Source organism: Osmerus eperlanus, chromosome 27 (assembly GCF_963692335.1).
Source record: "Osmerus eperlanus chromosome 27, fOsmEpe2.1, whole genome shotgun sequence".
In the NCBI taxonomy this organism is placed as follows: domain Eukaryota; kingdom Metazoa; phylum Chordata; class Actinopteri; order Osmeriformes; family Osmeridae; genus Osmerus; species Osmerus eperlanus.
Genome location: NC_085044.1, coordinates 3,720,523 through 3,734,066, shown reverse-complemented (window position 1 = coordinate 3,734,066; position 13,544 = coordinate 3,720,523). Strand labels below are relative to the sequence as shown.

General features: G+C 38.8%; 2 protein-coding genes across 3 annotated transcripts; one reads left to right on the top strand and one right to left on the bottom strand.

Annotated features, from left to right (window-relative positions):
- Positions 1-556: 556 nt before the first annotated feature.
- LOC134013758 (olfactory receptor 52D1-like) lies at positions 557-1,823 on the bottom strand. Its single transcript, XM_062453463.1, is given in 2 exon segments — positions 557-1,013; positions 1,016-1,823. Coding segments are annotated over 2 exon segments (918 nt in total). The 3' UTR covers positions 557-903.
- Positions 1,824-6,637: 4,814 nt separating this feature from the next.
- On the top strand, positions 6,638-13,032 carry rnf167 (ring finger protein 167). Of its 2 annotated transcripts, none has more exons than XM_062453413.1 (10): positions 6,638-6,846; positions 7,543-7,671; positions 7,786-7,866; positions 7,975-8,112; positions 8,219-8,306; positions 8,420-8,510; positions 9,178-9,283; positions 9,432-9,525; positions 10,289-10,369; positions 10,668-13,032. In XM_062453413.1, exons 2-10 carry the CDS (start codon positions 7,573-7,575, stop codon positions 11,096-11,098), a joined length of 1,209 nt encoding a protein of 402 aa, XP_062309397.1. In that variant the 5' UTR covers positions 6,638-6,846; positions 7,543-7,572; the 3' UTR covers positions 11,099-13,032. The 2 variants fall into 2 exon arrangements, with proteins under 2 accessions (XP_062309397.1, XP_062309398.1); XM_062453414.1 differs by having other exon boundaries at positions 6,838-6,975.
- The last annotated feature ends 512 nt before the right edge of the window (positions 13,033-13,544 follow it).

The following is a 13,544-nucleotide window of genomic DNA, read 5'->3' as shown; positions in this document are numbered from 1 at the left end:
AAACACAGGTTGAGTTGTAACATCTTATGCCAGTCTATATTGTTAGATCAAGGTCAATATTGACAAGGCCGAACCTTAACATCAACTTTACTTGTTGACATTGTTCAGTCAAGGGATCACAGGATAATTCTTGATGAATATTTGTATATATTGTAATATACCATACACATACAGTACCAGTCAAAAGTTTGGACACATTTTCCCATTCATGTATTTCTTTGAGCATCCAGGTAATGCACATGTGCTGTTACTGCAATGTAGTAAACATTAAAATAAATAACTGTCATACAATATACTTATAATGCCCCTGATATTTACTTACAATATATCACAGGAACATTTAGAGATGTTTGCAAGTGTAATGCAGTTGGTCTGAAATGACTGAGAACATCTAATAGTCAACATAATGTGCTTTGAATTTAATTTAAATTCAAACAATTGAATTAGTCCATAATGATTGTCTCATTTGTGTCCTTATTTTAGGTGCCCTTTTGTAAAATTGAGAAAAGAACAACAATAAAACCAAACATTTTGTAAATCAGTTGATTTACTGGACTGAGAACATCTAATAGTCAACATAATATGCTTTGAAAATGCATGACACAAAAACAATTTACAGTTGCGGTTTCAATTAAAAACTCACTTTTAGCCCTATTGATTCAATTTTTATGTTCAAACAATTGCAGTATCTGCATACATGGCATATAGCATAGCAGTTGCCTTGCAAGCCTATTCTGGATAAAACAGCAAATTGTCAAATAACCACTTCCCTATGTAGATTCTATGCTTCACTATAAGATATTTATTAAACAAAAAAAAAATCTTCATAAGTAGTATATTATTGAGCTGCTTTTGTGAAAATCTTCTATTAAACTGCTTTTAAAACGTGCCATTTTCACATTGTTATTTTGTTATTTTTCCTAAACATTTCCAAACATACACCCTAATAACCTGAGTTCCCATTCCATACATTGCAGGATTTAAAATGGGTGGGATCACTACAAAGTATAGGAAACACAGATTTGTGTGCTGATTGGCATGAACGTCATGTCAAATCTACTTTGAGCAATCTCAAAAAGACATCCAACAGCGTAGTTCAAAACGGACAAGATATGAGGACCGCATGTTTTCAAAGCTTTCTTCTGGGTGTCTCTTGATAATTCCCAACAAACTCTGAGGATTTTGATATATGAGAACACAATCATAATCAACTGTGGCATGACTAATATTGTTACAATGCCCAAAACACTGATATGAGCTGTACTTGAGCAGGAATTTCTAGCCACTTCCATATTGACACAATACAGTTTTTGAATTTTTGGTTCACAAAAATTCAACGGCACAGTAAAAGATAAGTAACCCAATAAACAAACCAGAGGAAATAGCCACACCAGTGCAAGGAGTTTCCATGTTCTTGAAAAAGTCATGATGTTGTGGTACAGCAGTGGATAACAGATAGCAACATACCTATCATAAGCCATGACTGACAAAATTGAAAATTCTATAGCTGCATAATAATGTATGAAAAATATCTGTGTCATACACCAGGGTATTGCTATTTCATGTGTCTTCGACGCAAGCAAAGTTAAAGTGGCAGGCATCAAGCTTGTGCTGCCATATATTCCATTAAAAGCTAAATTACATACAAAAATATACATAGGTTGATGCAGGTCTTTGTATTTGTAAATCACGGCAATTAACAGTAAACTGCAAGACATAGTGACAATATACAAAAAACTAAATACTATGAATAGCATGTATTTGGTTGGGCCCAATTCATCATAGGCTTTCATTATGAAATATTTGACTGTTGTGTTGTCCATGTAAAGGCTGAATTCTGAAAGCAAAGAACACGCATCAGTGAATTGATCAAATTTAGACAATAAACACTTTTAGCATCAATGATGTAGATACTGCCTAATGTGAACCTGAAGAAAATATTGAGACATTGTAATACGCTTGAACCTATTCTTATGTTTATGTTAGTTATCATAATGAAAAAGAGTCAATGGATATTTGTTAATAACTAACTTCATATTTAAAATTTCTACTGTGCAGTAAAATAAAGTGGAAAATATTCTTACGTTAGTGCGAGGTCTCCACATCTACACAAACAGTAAACTGAAGTACTCATGAACTCCTCATTTATGATGTCTTGCAGTCATGTGGTATTTGAAACACACATGGCAATTGCAATCTGTAGAGAGTACTTCAGATTTCACACAATATTTTACTGCCAATCAGGAACCCAGAAACAAATGAAATCATTTTCAATATTTCTGTTTGCAGTTTACAAACAGGAATCTCATACTTCAGGGTGTCAGATGAGGGCAAATGGGTTAGATCGAGTAGCTTTTTGTCTGTATTGGTGAAATAGGAAAGATAGTATCATGCTAAAAGATACAAACTGTTATTCCAGTACAAAGCCACAACACCTGCACAACAGCACTGTTGCCATTTTGGTCAAACTGTACTTCATGGACTTCACGAACCATAAATCATTGAACTAGGACTGTGGTGGTCATTTGAATTTCTTTTCTTTTGAGACTTTACACAAACCATAACTCACCACATAAAACATCAAAAAGACTTCTTATCATGTACACAGTGGTCGACAACACAAGGCCATTCTGGACAGTGAAATTATTGTGACATCATCAGTCAACAGCTATGTAGTGGTATAAAAAGGGGGGGGGGGGGGAGTCATTTCATAGTCCTTAACAAATATATGAATTTATATAAATAAGAACAAACAAACAAACAAACACGTTTATACAAAACATAAGCCTATCAATACCTGTGATACACCCAATTCCAAGAGTATTGGATGTGGACTATATATAGGCTGTCTTCACACTACGAGCACAAGCAACACCTGACACATCTGATGTGAGTCAGAACCATTCACCCTAGCCCTACAACTCAGGTTTGGCACGCAAACTCTATTCAAGCCAAATAACTTTTTAGCACTCAAGTTAAGGACTGAAGAATTTTCATGTCCCTTAAAAGGATGAATAGATTAGCTCCAGAAAAGCCATAAGCCTATTATTCTGATAAAACAATAATAAAAAGGTTGGTTCACCTGAGCTGGCCACTATACAGCCCACACAAGCAAAAGGGGAGTTTAAATCAAGATACCAAAAAACTAAAAGCAATGATGTGCAAAGCTAACAGCCTGAGTCTGAGGCCAAGAACTGGGAAGCACAAAGGTTCTAAGGCTCCATGGTAGCGGCTAACACATATGATGTATAGTAGTAGTGATTCTATTGTTGAATGCTTGGAAATGGGAGAAGAAAAAAAAAGTGTAGTTTGCTCACACATTTAATCCATAAGTCGGTGAAACCGGCTCCACCATGTGGGGTGGAACAATTGCATAATTGAGTCATTTGGCTGGTCCCTATAACCAACCAGAGGACTAAGGTTGGTTATAGGCTCGTCTCCCTGAGGAGGCTTCGGACGTTCGATGTGTGCAGCTCTCTACTGCACATTCTACCAGTCTGTGGTCACTAGTGCCATCTCCTACGCTGTGGTGCGTTGGTGTGCTAGAATGAAGGCGGGGCATGTCAACGGCATGAACCAACGGATGAGGAGAGAAGGCTCTGTTCCGGAGACTAACCATGGCACCATGGGGGGAAGTGGAAGAAGCACTACTTAGTTCAAAGTGCATTCTTTTCAGATGCATGGGTTGAACACAGACTACTTTGAAACCCTTGGCAGAGTCAAAGAGGCCATGAGCCTGTTTTTTTACATCAGAGTTCCGTACCTGTTGTTTAACGAAAGGTCATTAAGACTCTGTCCCCACCTGCACGCTCTCGTCTCCAGGTACTGTCCACAGAGGGTCAAAGAGGTCATGAGCCTGTTTTGTTACATCAGAGTTCCGTCCCTGTTGTTTAACGAGAGGTCATTAAGACTCTGTCCCCACCTGCACGCTCTCGTCTCCAGGTACTGTCCACAGAGGGCTGGTTTTGGTTCTTAATTGCTGTCAAGGGATGGAGAAACTAACTGGAATAATGACCTCTAATAAACATGTTTACCCAAGCAGTGGTTACATCAGCCAGGTCCCAAAAGGGACAGAGAGAGAAGACTGTGGCACAAGATGAAGTTTAAGCATTCCCTGTTCTTGTAAACAACTAATAGTGTATTATTAACTGTCACAGACATTAAATCCACTATGCAAGCACTGTATCAAAATACGACCTTCACAAACATCAGATAGAGTTCCGGGCATAGAAACGCATGGGTAGATTTTAGACCCAAGGTATCGTATCTTGAAGTAAATGTCGACAGTCACACATGGCTGATCGAAACTGGTGAAGAGTTAAACCAGTTTTGAGGGAACCTGTAATCTAAATGACTAGCATGAGTTTGGGTCATGTGAAATCTGTTTTCGCTGTGTTTATTTGCAGCGGCTCATGTCCCATGGTGTTCATCATGAGAACCCTATGCAGTGAGGCTGTTTTACTCAATTTGATTAGGAACAGTGTTTCTATTCAAGCACCCACATAGTTGCTTATTAAACATCGCTGTGACCATGTGCTTTCTTTTTAGACACTCCTCCAATGAGACTAACATAAGAAAACGATTTTCAGTGAAGTACAGTTTTGGTCAATACCCTTGTTGTAGAAACGTAGAGGAGATGTCTTGCCAACAAATGGTAGTTTTGGTGCTCCTGGTTTGTTTGTCACTTCATGGTGAGTTTCCATTCAATTTGTTATTCTTAGTCTTAAATACATGTACTTGCATCTGTGTTGCATGTAATACATCTAAATGCTAATTTTGTTGTCCTTCTGGTTGTAGTTGTGCAGAATGAGGCTGTTGCATTTCCCTGGTCCTGTCCTAGCCTAAGTGGTTTTTGTCGAAAGGTTTGCCTCCCAACAGAGTTGTTCTTCGGACCTCTGGGCTGTGGAAAAGGATTCTTGTAAGTGCTATATATAAATATTTGTAAACTCTTAACAAGTACAGTATATTATTATTCAAATACACACACAGATGTTTTCCAGGAAACTAATGCAAGCATTTTTTTTCCCTCTAGGTGCTGTGTATCCCATTTCCTATAAAACCAGAATAATTCCAGAAAATAATATTTTGTGATCACTGTGGAGCAGATCATGTGATCATTATAACTGTTGTTTTCTTTAGATATTACTTCACCATGAAGTGTATGGGGCCTAATTTGGATTTCCTAACTGTCAATCTAATCTAACTATCTGCATATGTATTTTTATGCTTGCTAATTATTACATAATGAACTAAGTCTTTAATAAGTACATTTGAAATAAAATCACTTTGTAGTGGCTGCTTTTATTTTTAAATGTTAGTGAATATCCTAATTAATATAGCAAAAGCATACTATTGCATTGGATTTGTATTTTCATGACAAAAATGTACTGTGTGCATACCTTCTCTCAAGGAGCGACCAAGTTTTTGGTCCTGATTGTCATTCTTTATGGTTTACTTGTATGAACTGATGTGTCATTGGTTGGTTCAGTATTATCTTTACCTCTAAATGCAGTATGTTTATTCAAACCAACAAGGGGACATTGGTAACAATATATAAGAATGCATGTGCACTTGAAATACAGTGCAGATCAGTACTTTTTGACTAAGTAACAACATAAACCTCATCAAACCAAACCACCATGACTTCTTGATTGTGTTTGCGTCTTGATTTCTGTGTGATTGTCCATGCACATCTTTCCCATGGTTCCTTAGGGATTCAAAAGTGATGTCACTTGGCGGTACAGCTGCTTTAGAGACCACTAAAGCAGATTGCAAATGTTCAGCATGCTTGAAGGTCTCTCACACCGAGAACATTCCCCTTACATTGTCTGAGGCATATGATGTAAAAAAAATAAACTGTCAAACAGAAGCAGTGTGAGCATGTGTAGAAGAGATGCAGTGTAGAGACAAGAAAAAAGAAAATAAAGAGATATAATATATAAATAAAACATAAACAACATAAAGTTTGCCACATTAATTCAGACTGGTTGGTATATTGTCAACTTTTTTTTACTACAGCTGGTTAGTGCTATCGAGAAAATGTGCAGCATAGATTACTGTATGATGAACAATTGACCAACAAATGTGGGCCTGGTGGTTGACACATAACTGTCACAACAATATCAAATCATACCTGTCATTTCAAGGGAGTCAGAAATGATTTGATTCTAATATGTACTGGCTACTGGCACCTGATGCTAATATGACATCACTACAACATGGGCCAGTCGAGAGTTTATTGTAGAGATGCAACCAATGTGCTACCTTATGAAATAATGTCTATCAGCTTTCAAACCATTGAATAACTTGATTGTAGTAGTTGGCTGATCATCAACAAATAAACCAGTAACATCAGTAAAATGATTATATCTTACAATGAATGGATCAAGCATCTTTCTGAAAGTATAGATAGCTTTTACGGTTTCTGTCACGTAATTTCTACTAGTACTGCTCTTCTCGTGAGCCATTTTTATGTCAAATAAATATGAACAATAGTGTAATTCCAGCTGTTTTTTGGGGTCTAAACCATACCCTTGGTCAAATGTTCAGTTCTTCAATGCATACTTAAACCTGGTGGAAGACATGCAATTTCTCGCCGTTCCACAAGAGGGAAGTGTCGACCCTGCCTGGTTTGTTGTTTAACAGCAAAACAGGAAATGCTGCTTCACTGCTGTCTCCGTAATGATTGTTTTACAATACTCTGAACGAAGATACACTACCATAAACACTAGTATTTTACGACTGTATATTTAGGTACACACAATATCTCCAGTTGTATAATTAGGTACATTTTAAACGTCCCGTCCTAGCGAGATACAGATTGGTCTCCACGAAACTATTTACTGGGTAAGTAACTAGCTAGCAAGCTAATACTAGCAAGTTGGAAGAAAAGCCTAGGCTAGGTGGGTCGCTAGTGCTCACATCAAAACAACAATCGTAACCAGCTGGGTCCAATGGTTCAGTTTGCGTGGAAAGGTAGACTATCAACCCTGTAATCGATAACACTAACGCTAGCTATTGGAATGTGATGTCTGTAGTGCTAGCGAGTATAATGTCACAGCGTACTGTAATCCATAAGAACATCAACAAATATTTTAGTGGTAAGTCGCTTAGCTCAAGACTAACGTTACTACTACCAGCTCAGTATGTTCTAGCTAGCGATTTAGATAACTAAACCTATATCGATACTATACGTACGTCTAGCCTAATTACACTTCCGCCGAATGTATTATTTCCATGACAATACATTTTCTCCCTGATTAGCTAATAATACATTAGAAACAAGACTAACCTATAGTGGTAGCTAATAGTTCGCATCTACCCACGTTGCATAACGTATCTAGCTAGCTTACTGCTTAGTGAGTTTAGCACCATAACAAGACAGGCCTTTGAAGGTGTGGTTATGAAGTCCCACAGCCTACTGCACACTATAAGAAACGTTTTAGGATTACATTTTCAGGTGCCTGTTTTAAATGGTGTTGACTAACCTAACTGACCAGTCAGCTGTTCTTTAATCATCTGAAGTTTTACTCGACCTTTCAGGTAAACCAGTTCATCTGCCTCGTAGCTAAGATGATGAGTGTATGGTGCATGGGTGCCCGCCTGGGGGTCTTGGCTATAGCACTCTGCTGCACACTGGCACCAATACCTACACATGCCTACATTTATGCTGTGAGTCATCCGCAAACTCGTTTTTGTTTCATTCTATATTTCATTATATCAGTCCTGTTTCCATATTTGTTTAAAATATTGCCGTTTTTTTTTGTGGGGTTGTCTCACCATTAGCATTATAGCAATATGACCACCATGTTGTTTGAGGACCTGCCCGCCTTGTTTGGATCGGAGCTGCCCAACGAGGGACTAATGGTGAGAAAGGATAAAGAGCACATTGTTGACAGGAGCGACGTGGTTTTGATTCGGATGACCTCTTTTTTTTTATTGAACAACTTTCCTTTCTTTGCCCTTGGCGTGTAGGGTTTGCTGGTGGAATCACGCCCACTCAATGGGTGCACACCCATACAGCCCCCACCACCTCTGCCTTCACCCAGCGATGCTAATGCCACTAAATTTATTGTGCTCATCCGACGCTATGACTGCAATTTTGACATCAAGGTCAGTGCATTGGAAATCAAAGTCAAAATGTTTTTTTTCCTTTTTTTTTTCTTTTCTGCAAGTTATTCAACTCACTCTTTTGCTTTCACTTGATCGCAAACTCCAGGTCCTGCATGCTCAGCAAGCTGGATTTAGTGCAGCGATCGTTCACAACATGTACGCTGACACTTTGCTGAACATGGGCTACAGCAATGGTGAGTGTCGTTTCGAGGCCCTTTGAAACACGACCAGTTAGGGCTGGAAATGTGCCAATGTCACAATTCAGCAACCTCAGACAGTGTGAGAAATGGATTGTCTTTGTTTACAGACACAATAGCGGAGGAGATCGAGATACCTTCAGTGTTCACCAGCTACTATGCCTCCCAAATTCTGAGGAATTTTATTATTCCTGAGCGAGGGTAAGTAGCACGTGACACCCATGGGTTTTATAAAATTGACGACTGAACCCTTCATCCTTATACCATATACAGTAAACCTATGAAAGTGTCACATTGGGGCAGATAGAATAATTGTGTGGTTCTGTAGCTGGGCAGGCATTTTTTTCTGTTGCCAGGTAAGGTTTAGGGGGTGGGGGGTAGATGGCATCTTGGTTCTAAGAGGGCATTCATGACTCTGTGGACCACTTGTGAATGTGACAGACTTGGCATTAACATTCTGAATTTTAGGACTGATTTGTTTTACATTATCATGCTGCATGATTACTTTATTATTCCTATGACACAACATGTGAACTTGTGACATCACAGAGACTTCACAACTTTTGCTAACAATGAGAATGGCTCGGGAGAAATGGAGATAGATTGAAGGCCCAATGGAAGCCTGACCATTTCATATGGATTTGTAGTGTTTCCATCGAGTTGATCACGTTTGTGAAAACATGATGCAAAACACCATGGCAGAACTGCAGAGTGTTTGGCTGATTGCGAACCCCATCATACTCATAGAAACTGTACTGAGTCTCTCAATCATGTGGCTTTTAGTCCTGGGGCTTGACCATCCTGAGGTGAGGCACTCTTTAAATAGTGTCTACATGCAGAAGCTGATCGTTCTGTATTTGATGTGCAGGGCATATGTGATCCTCAAGCCTGAGTTCGCCTTTCCCCTCTCCTACTACCTCATCCCCTTCACTGGAGTGGTGGGCATGATCATCCTTGTGATGGTTGTAATCATGGTAAGTCCTTCGATGGAATGTGTTCTATATTTGTCCTCCTGGATTTCTGTAACGGGAAGACCGCAAAGCTCGACTCACATTCTAGTTTGTTGTGTTAATTGTCTAGTGAGGTGAACACCCTTCCTTCCATCCCCTTCCCTTGGTTTAGATCGTCCGTTGCGTGCAGTACAGAAAGCGGATGAGGAAGAATAGACTGACCAAGGAGCAGCTGAAGAAGATTCCCATTCACAAGTTCAGTAAAGGTAAAGAACGTTCTGGACCTCGGTTTAATCACTTTAATAATCCCAAAGGAAATTCAGGTGTTCAGGGAACTCTTTATGCAGTTACAGAATAAGTTTTAAAACAATTGAACAAAAATGAATGCAACACATAATAGAATATACACTGTGTAGCACTTTGGACTTCAAACTTACATTTGGCAGCCATTTTGTTTTTAATCTATCTTTATCTGTGAGTGTAAGCAGGTGACCTATTACGTTGGTATAACGGATTGAACAACAGTCTTCTTGCATAGGAATGTTGATAAGCCGGAAAACAAATGTGCAATCAGATTTCCGAATCCTGCTCTGCCTGTTTAATACGTGTTTGTGTACTGGCATACTTCTGTTGCTTAGGCCTTGAGTCAATTCTTGTAGATATTTTATTGCATGTCAATGTTTTTTTTATTTTATTCACCTTTTATCAACCTTTGAGTCTTGTTTTTTTTTTTATTTGTACAGTGTTTTATTTTATTTTATGAAATTGCAAGAAGATTCTATGTTTTCTCTCCACATTTACATTTACATTTAGTCATTTAGCAGACGCTCTTATCCAGAGCGACTTACAGTAAGTACAGGGACATTCCCCCGAGGCAAGTAGGGTGAAGTGCCTTGCCCAAGGACACAACATCAGTTGGCATGACCGGGAATCGAACTGGCAACCTTTGGATTACTAGCCCGATTCCCTCACCGCTCAGCCACCTGACTTCCCTCTCCAGCATTATATCTGTCCCGTTTCCTTTTGCAGGGGATGAATATGATGTATGTGCAATTTGTCTGGACGAGTATGAAGAGGGCGACAAACTCCGAGTGTTACCTTGTTCACACGGTAATCTGTCATGAAGAAACATACATACATGCATACAATGCTTATACACACACTTTATTCCATCCTCTGGATAAATTGCATCGTTACATCAGTGTACCAAAACCAGTTAAAGCAGTTGGTGATCTGTATTTATTGTATTTATTTAGGATGAGTAGTTTAGTTATTTATTTGTGAGTGGTTTTAACCGTACCTCAGTACTTAATTTCGTTCCAGCTCATGTACCATGTTTTTGGAATGACAACAAAATGATCCTTATCCTTAAAGACGAATTGTAACATACAATGTTTGGTCTCCTCAGCATATCACTGCAAGTGTGTGGACCCCTGGCTCACACTGACTAAGAAGACTTGCCCGGTGTGCAAACAGCGTGTCACCCGACCCAACCCAGAGTACTCCGAGTCTGAATCCGAGGAAGAGGGGGTCAGAGGGGGAGGAGGGGAGGAGGGAGCCGAGGGGGAGGCCGACACCGAACGCACCCCCCTGCTCCGCTCCGCTAACCCGGGGTCTCCCACCGGCAGCCCGGGGGCCTACTCGGCCACTGTGGTCACGGTAACCACCGCCCAGTGCCTCGGCACCCCTCCCCTCTGTGACTCCCCAGTCCTGGGCTATGAGGGCTACTACTCCCCTGAGGAAGACTCTGACTCTGATGCCGGTGAAGGGGGAGAGGACCCTCCCCCTTCCGATGATGACACTGCTCAGCTCATTGGGAGCGGGCCTGTGGGCGTGTGATCTCGTGTTGACGATTGATTAAATCTGTATGAGCTGGAAAAGGTCAGTCTGTCGCCAAGGTGTGTGGTTTTTATTTTTATTTTTTAACCACACTAAAGATTTTAAATGGTTTATGAAGTCTGGACTGTAACATTGTCTGTCATAGACTGTAGACTTTAAAACACTCGTCACTTTGGTTATTATTGAAGATTTTTTTTAATTTGGTGTGTGTGTTCTACCACACCAAGTTAGAAATTACACTTTGCTTATTCATAGTTTAATATAGAACTATGTTCTGTTACTTCTTTTAAAAGTTTTTACTTGTTTTAATGTTCTGTTGAATTAACAAAGTTAATTCAAATGGGTTATCAGTTCAGCCAATGTACTGTAAACCCAGCTTGGACAGGCCCAACCTTTAAACTACAGGGCCCAGATTTGCACAAAATCATTGGACTGCCAACTTGAGTTTAAAAGTTCATTGTAATATACTAAATACTGTTAATGATTTATTAATCTTCCTCTAATTTATTGATATTCAAGTCAATTTCAGGGGTCGCAGTTTAACTGAATGTTATGGTTACATTCATGGAATAGGTGTTGAATTCAAATGTCCTTGATGATACAGAATTGTAGGGTCTACAGTTTAATTCATTGTAATTCAAAGAAATGCAACTCCAGTCATAATGCAAATTATTGGATGAATCCAAACATAATACAACGTTTTTGATAAATCATGCATCCTATGCTTACAAAAAGACAGTCCTGATACCCATACCTGATACAAAATCCACTTGGATGTTTGTGTTTCCTTAGATTGCCCAGAACTGCATTTTAGGGACATTGATGATATCAAACAACATGCAGATAAGTTAATTGCACTGAATTTGAAGTTAAATACAATTTAATAATAAAATATTCAAAACGAATATTTGTCCCTTCAAATTAAGAATAGACCCCAACCCTGATATGAGTGTTGCATTACTCGGTGATGGCCTTTATGGAAGTCAAGATTGTAAAGGGGCCATAAACAGTTTTAAGGGAAATTACAGAACTGTCATACTGTCTGTTGGTCCCTTTATACTATAGGGGTTCTGGAACACATGTTCTTAGTTACATGTTTTTCTCTTTGGGTTTTGTTCTTTAGTGTTGTCGGTAACTAGAGGGATATTAAGTTTAACGTGATGTTTTAATGTATCTGATTTATAGGCTACTCTTAATGATTAATCAGTGAGATAAGAAACATTGTCTCTAATAAAATGTTTGCTTTTTATCTTTATAATAATTATATTTACAACCCTTGGTATGGTAGTTTCATTACCATGCAGAAATACCAATAACATGGTATTTGGCAAACGTTTTGCACCAATCTCTATAGGTTGGTCACATTTGTGCTCAAACTTGCCTTTATTTGACTGTTCAACCAAGGTCTGCTATTGGGAAGTTCTGTTGTGTATCTGTGTATGTTAAGGGACCCTCATTCATTTAACACACCATTTTCTATTGCTGGTTTAGACATGAAGACATTAAGACCTCTGTAGAGATTATAAATGTGCAATGTGTGTCCTGTGTATTTTCTTGTACCCATACTTCAAAATACACTCCATATAGCTTTTTCGATTTCAGTGAATAGAGAGATTAGAGGAAGGCAACTAATATCCTTATATCTCTATCTGTTATATGAATTGTTGTATACATTTTTTATAACTTTCGGTTTACATCTTAAGAAAACAATGTATCTATTTGTCAACCCATAATATGTAGGAATCAATGTGTATGCTTTTTGATTAGAGTGTGCCTAATTTCAGTCATAATTAATTTTGAACTAAATTACTTCAATGTGCATATACCAAACTTGAGGTGTAAGTGATTCCAATTTAATGGGGCTTGAAGTCAATCATGTATGTATTGAAGAACTTTTGTATGTCTAGATGTTTATTAAAACACAAAGACTAGTATTATGTGTCTGGGATCTTGAGGGCAACTCCTGTGTGATATAGCCACGAAGTGCTTCTTATCTGGTGCACATTCTTCGGACATTTTTAATTAGGACATCATCAAGCAGTACTACTTCATTAACAGGTGATTACCTGAAAATGCGTTGGTCATTACTGGCCTCCCCTCTAGTAGCTCCATTTATTACCATGAAGGATTATCGTCACAGAGAAGGCCGGTTACAATAGGGCCTACCATTGAATCTCGGTGACTCTGTCTGAGGCCCATGTTGGACCTTTCGTATTAGTTGATAGAGAGGCAGCCTTTCAGCTAATGAAGAATTAAACAAGCTTGAGTACGTCAGATTATATCCCTCTCTTTCAGTAAAGCTTCTTGGCTTCAATGCTGTTTTTAATCCTTCCCTTGCGTCCTGACATTTCCTCTTTGTTCTATACACCCAGCAGTGAATAGCGTCTACAGTAATGTCTGTTAGCTTATAGATCTCAGGAGGTTGGGTGCTTCGCTGGCCCACAGT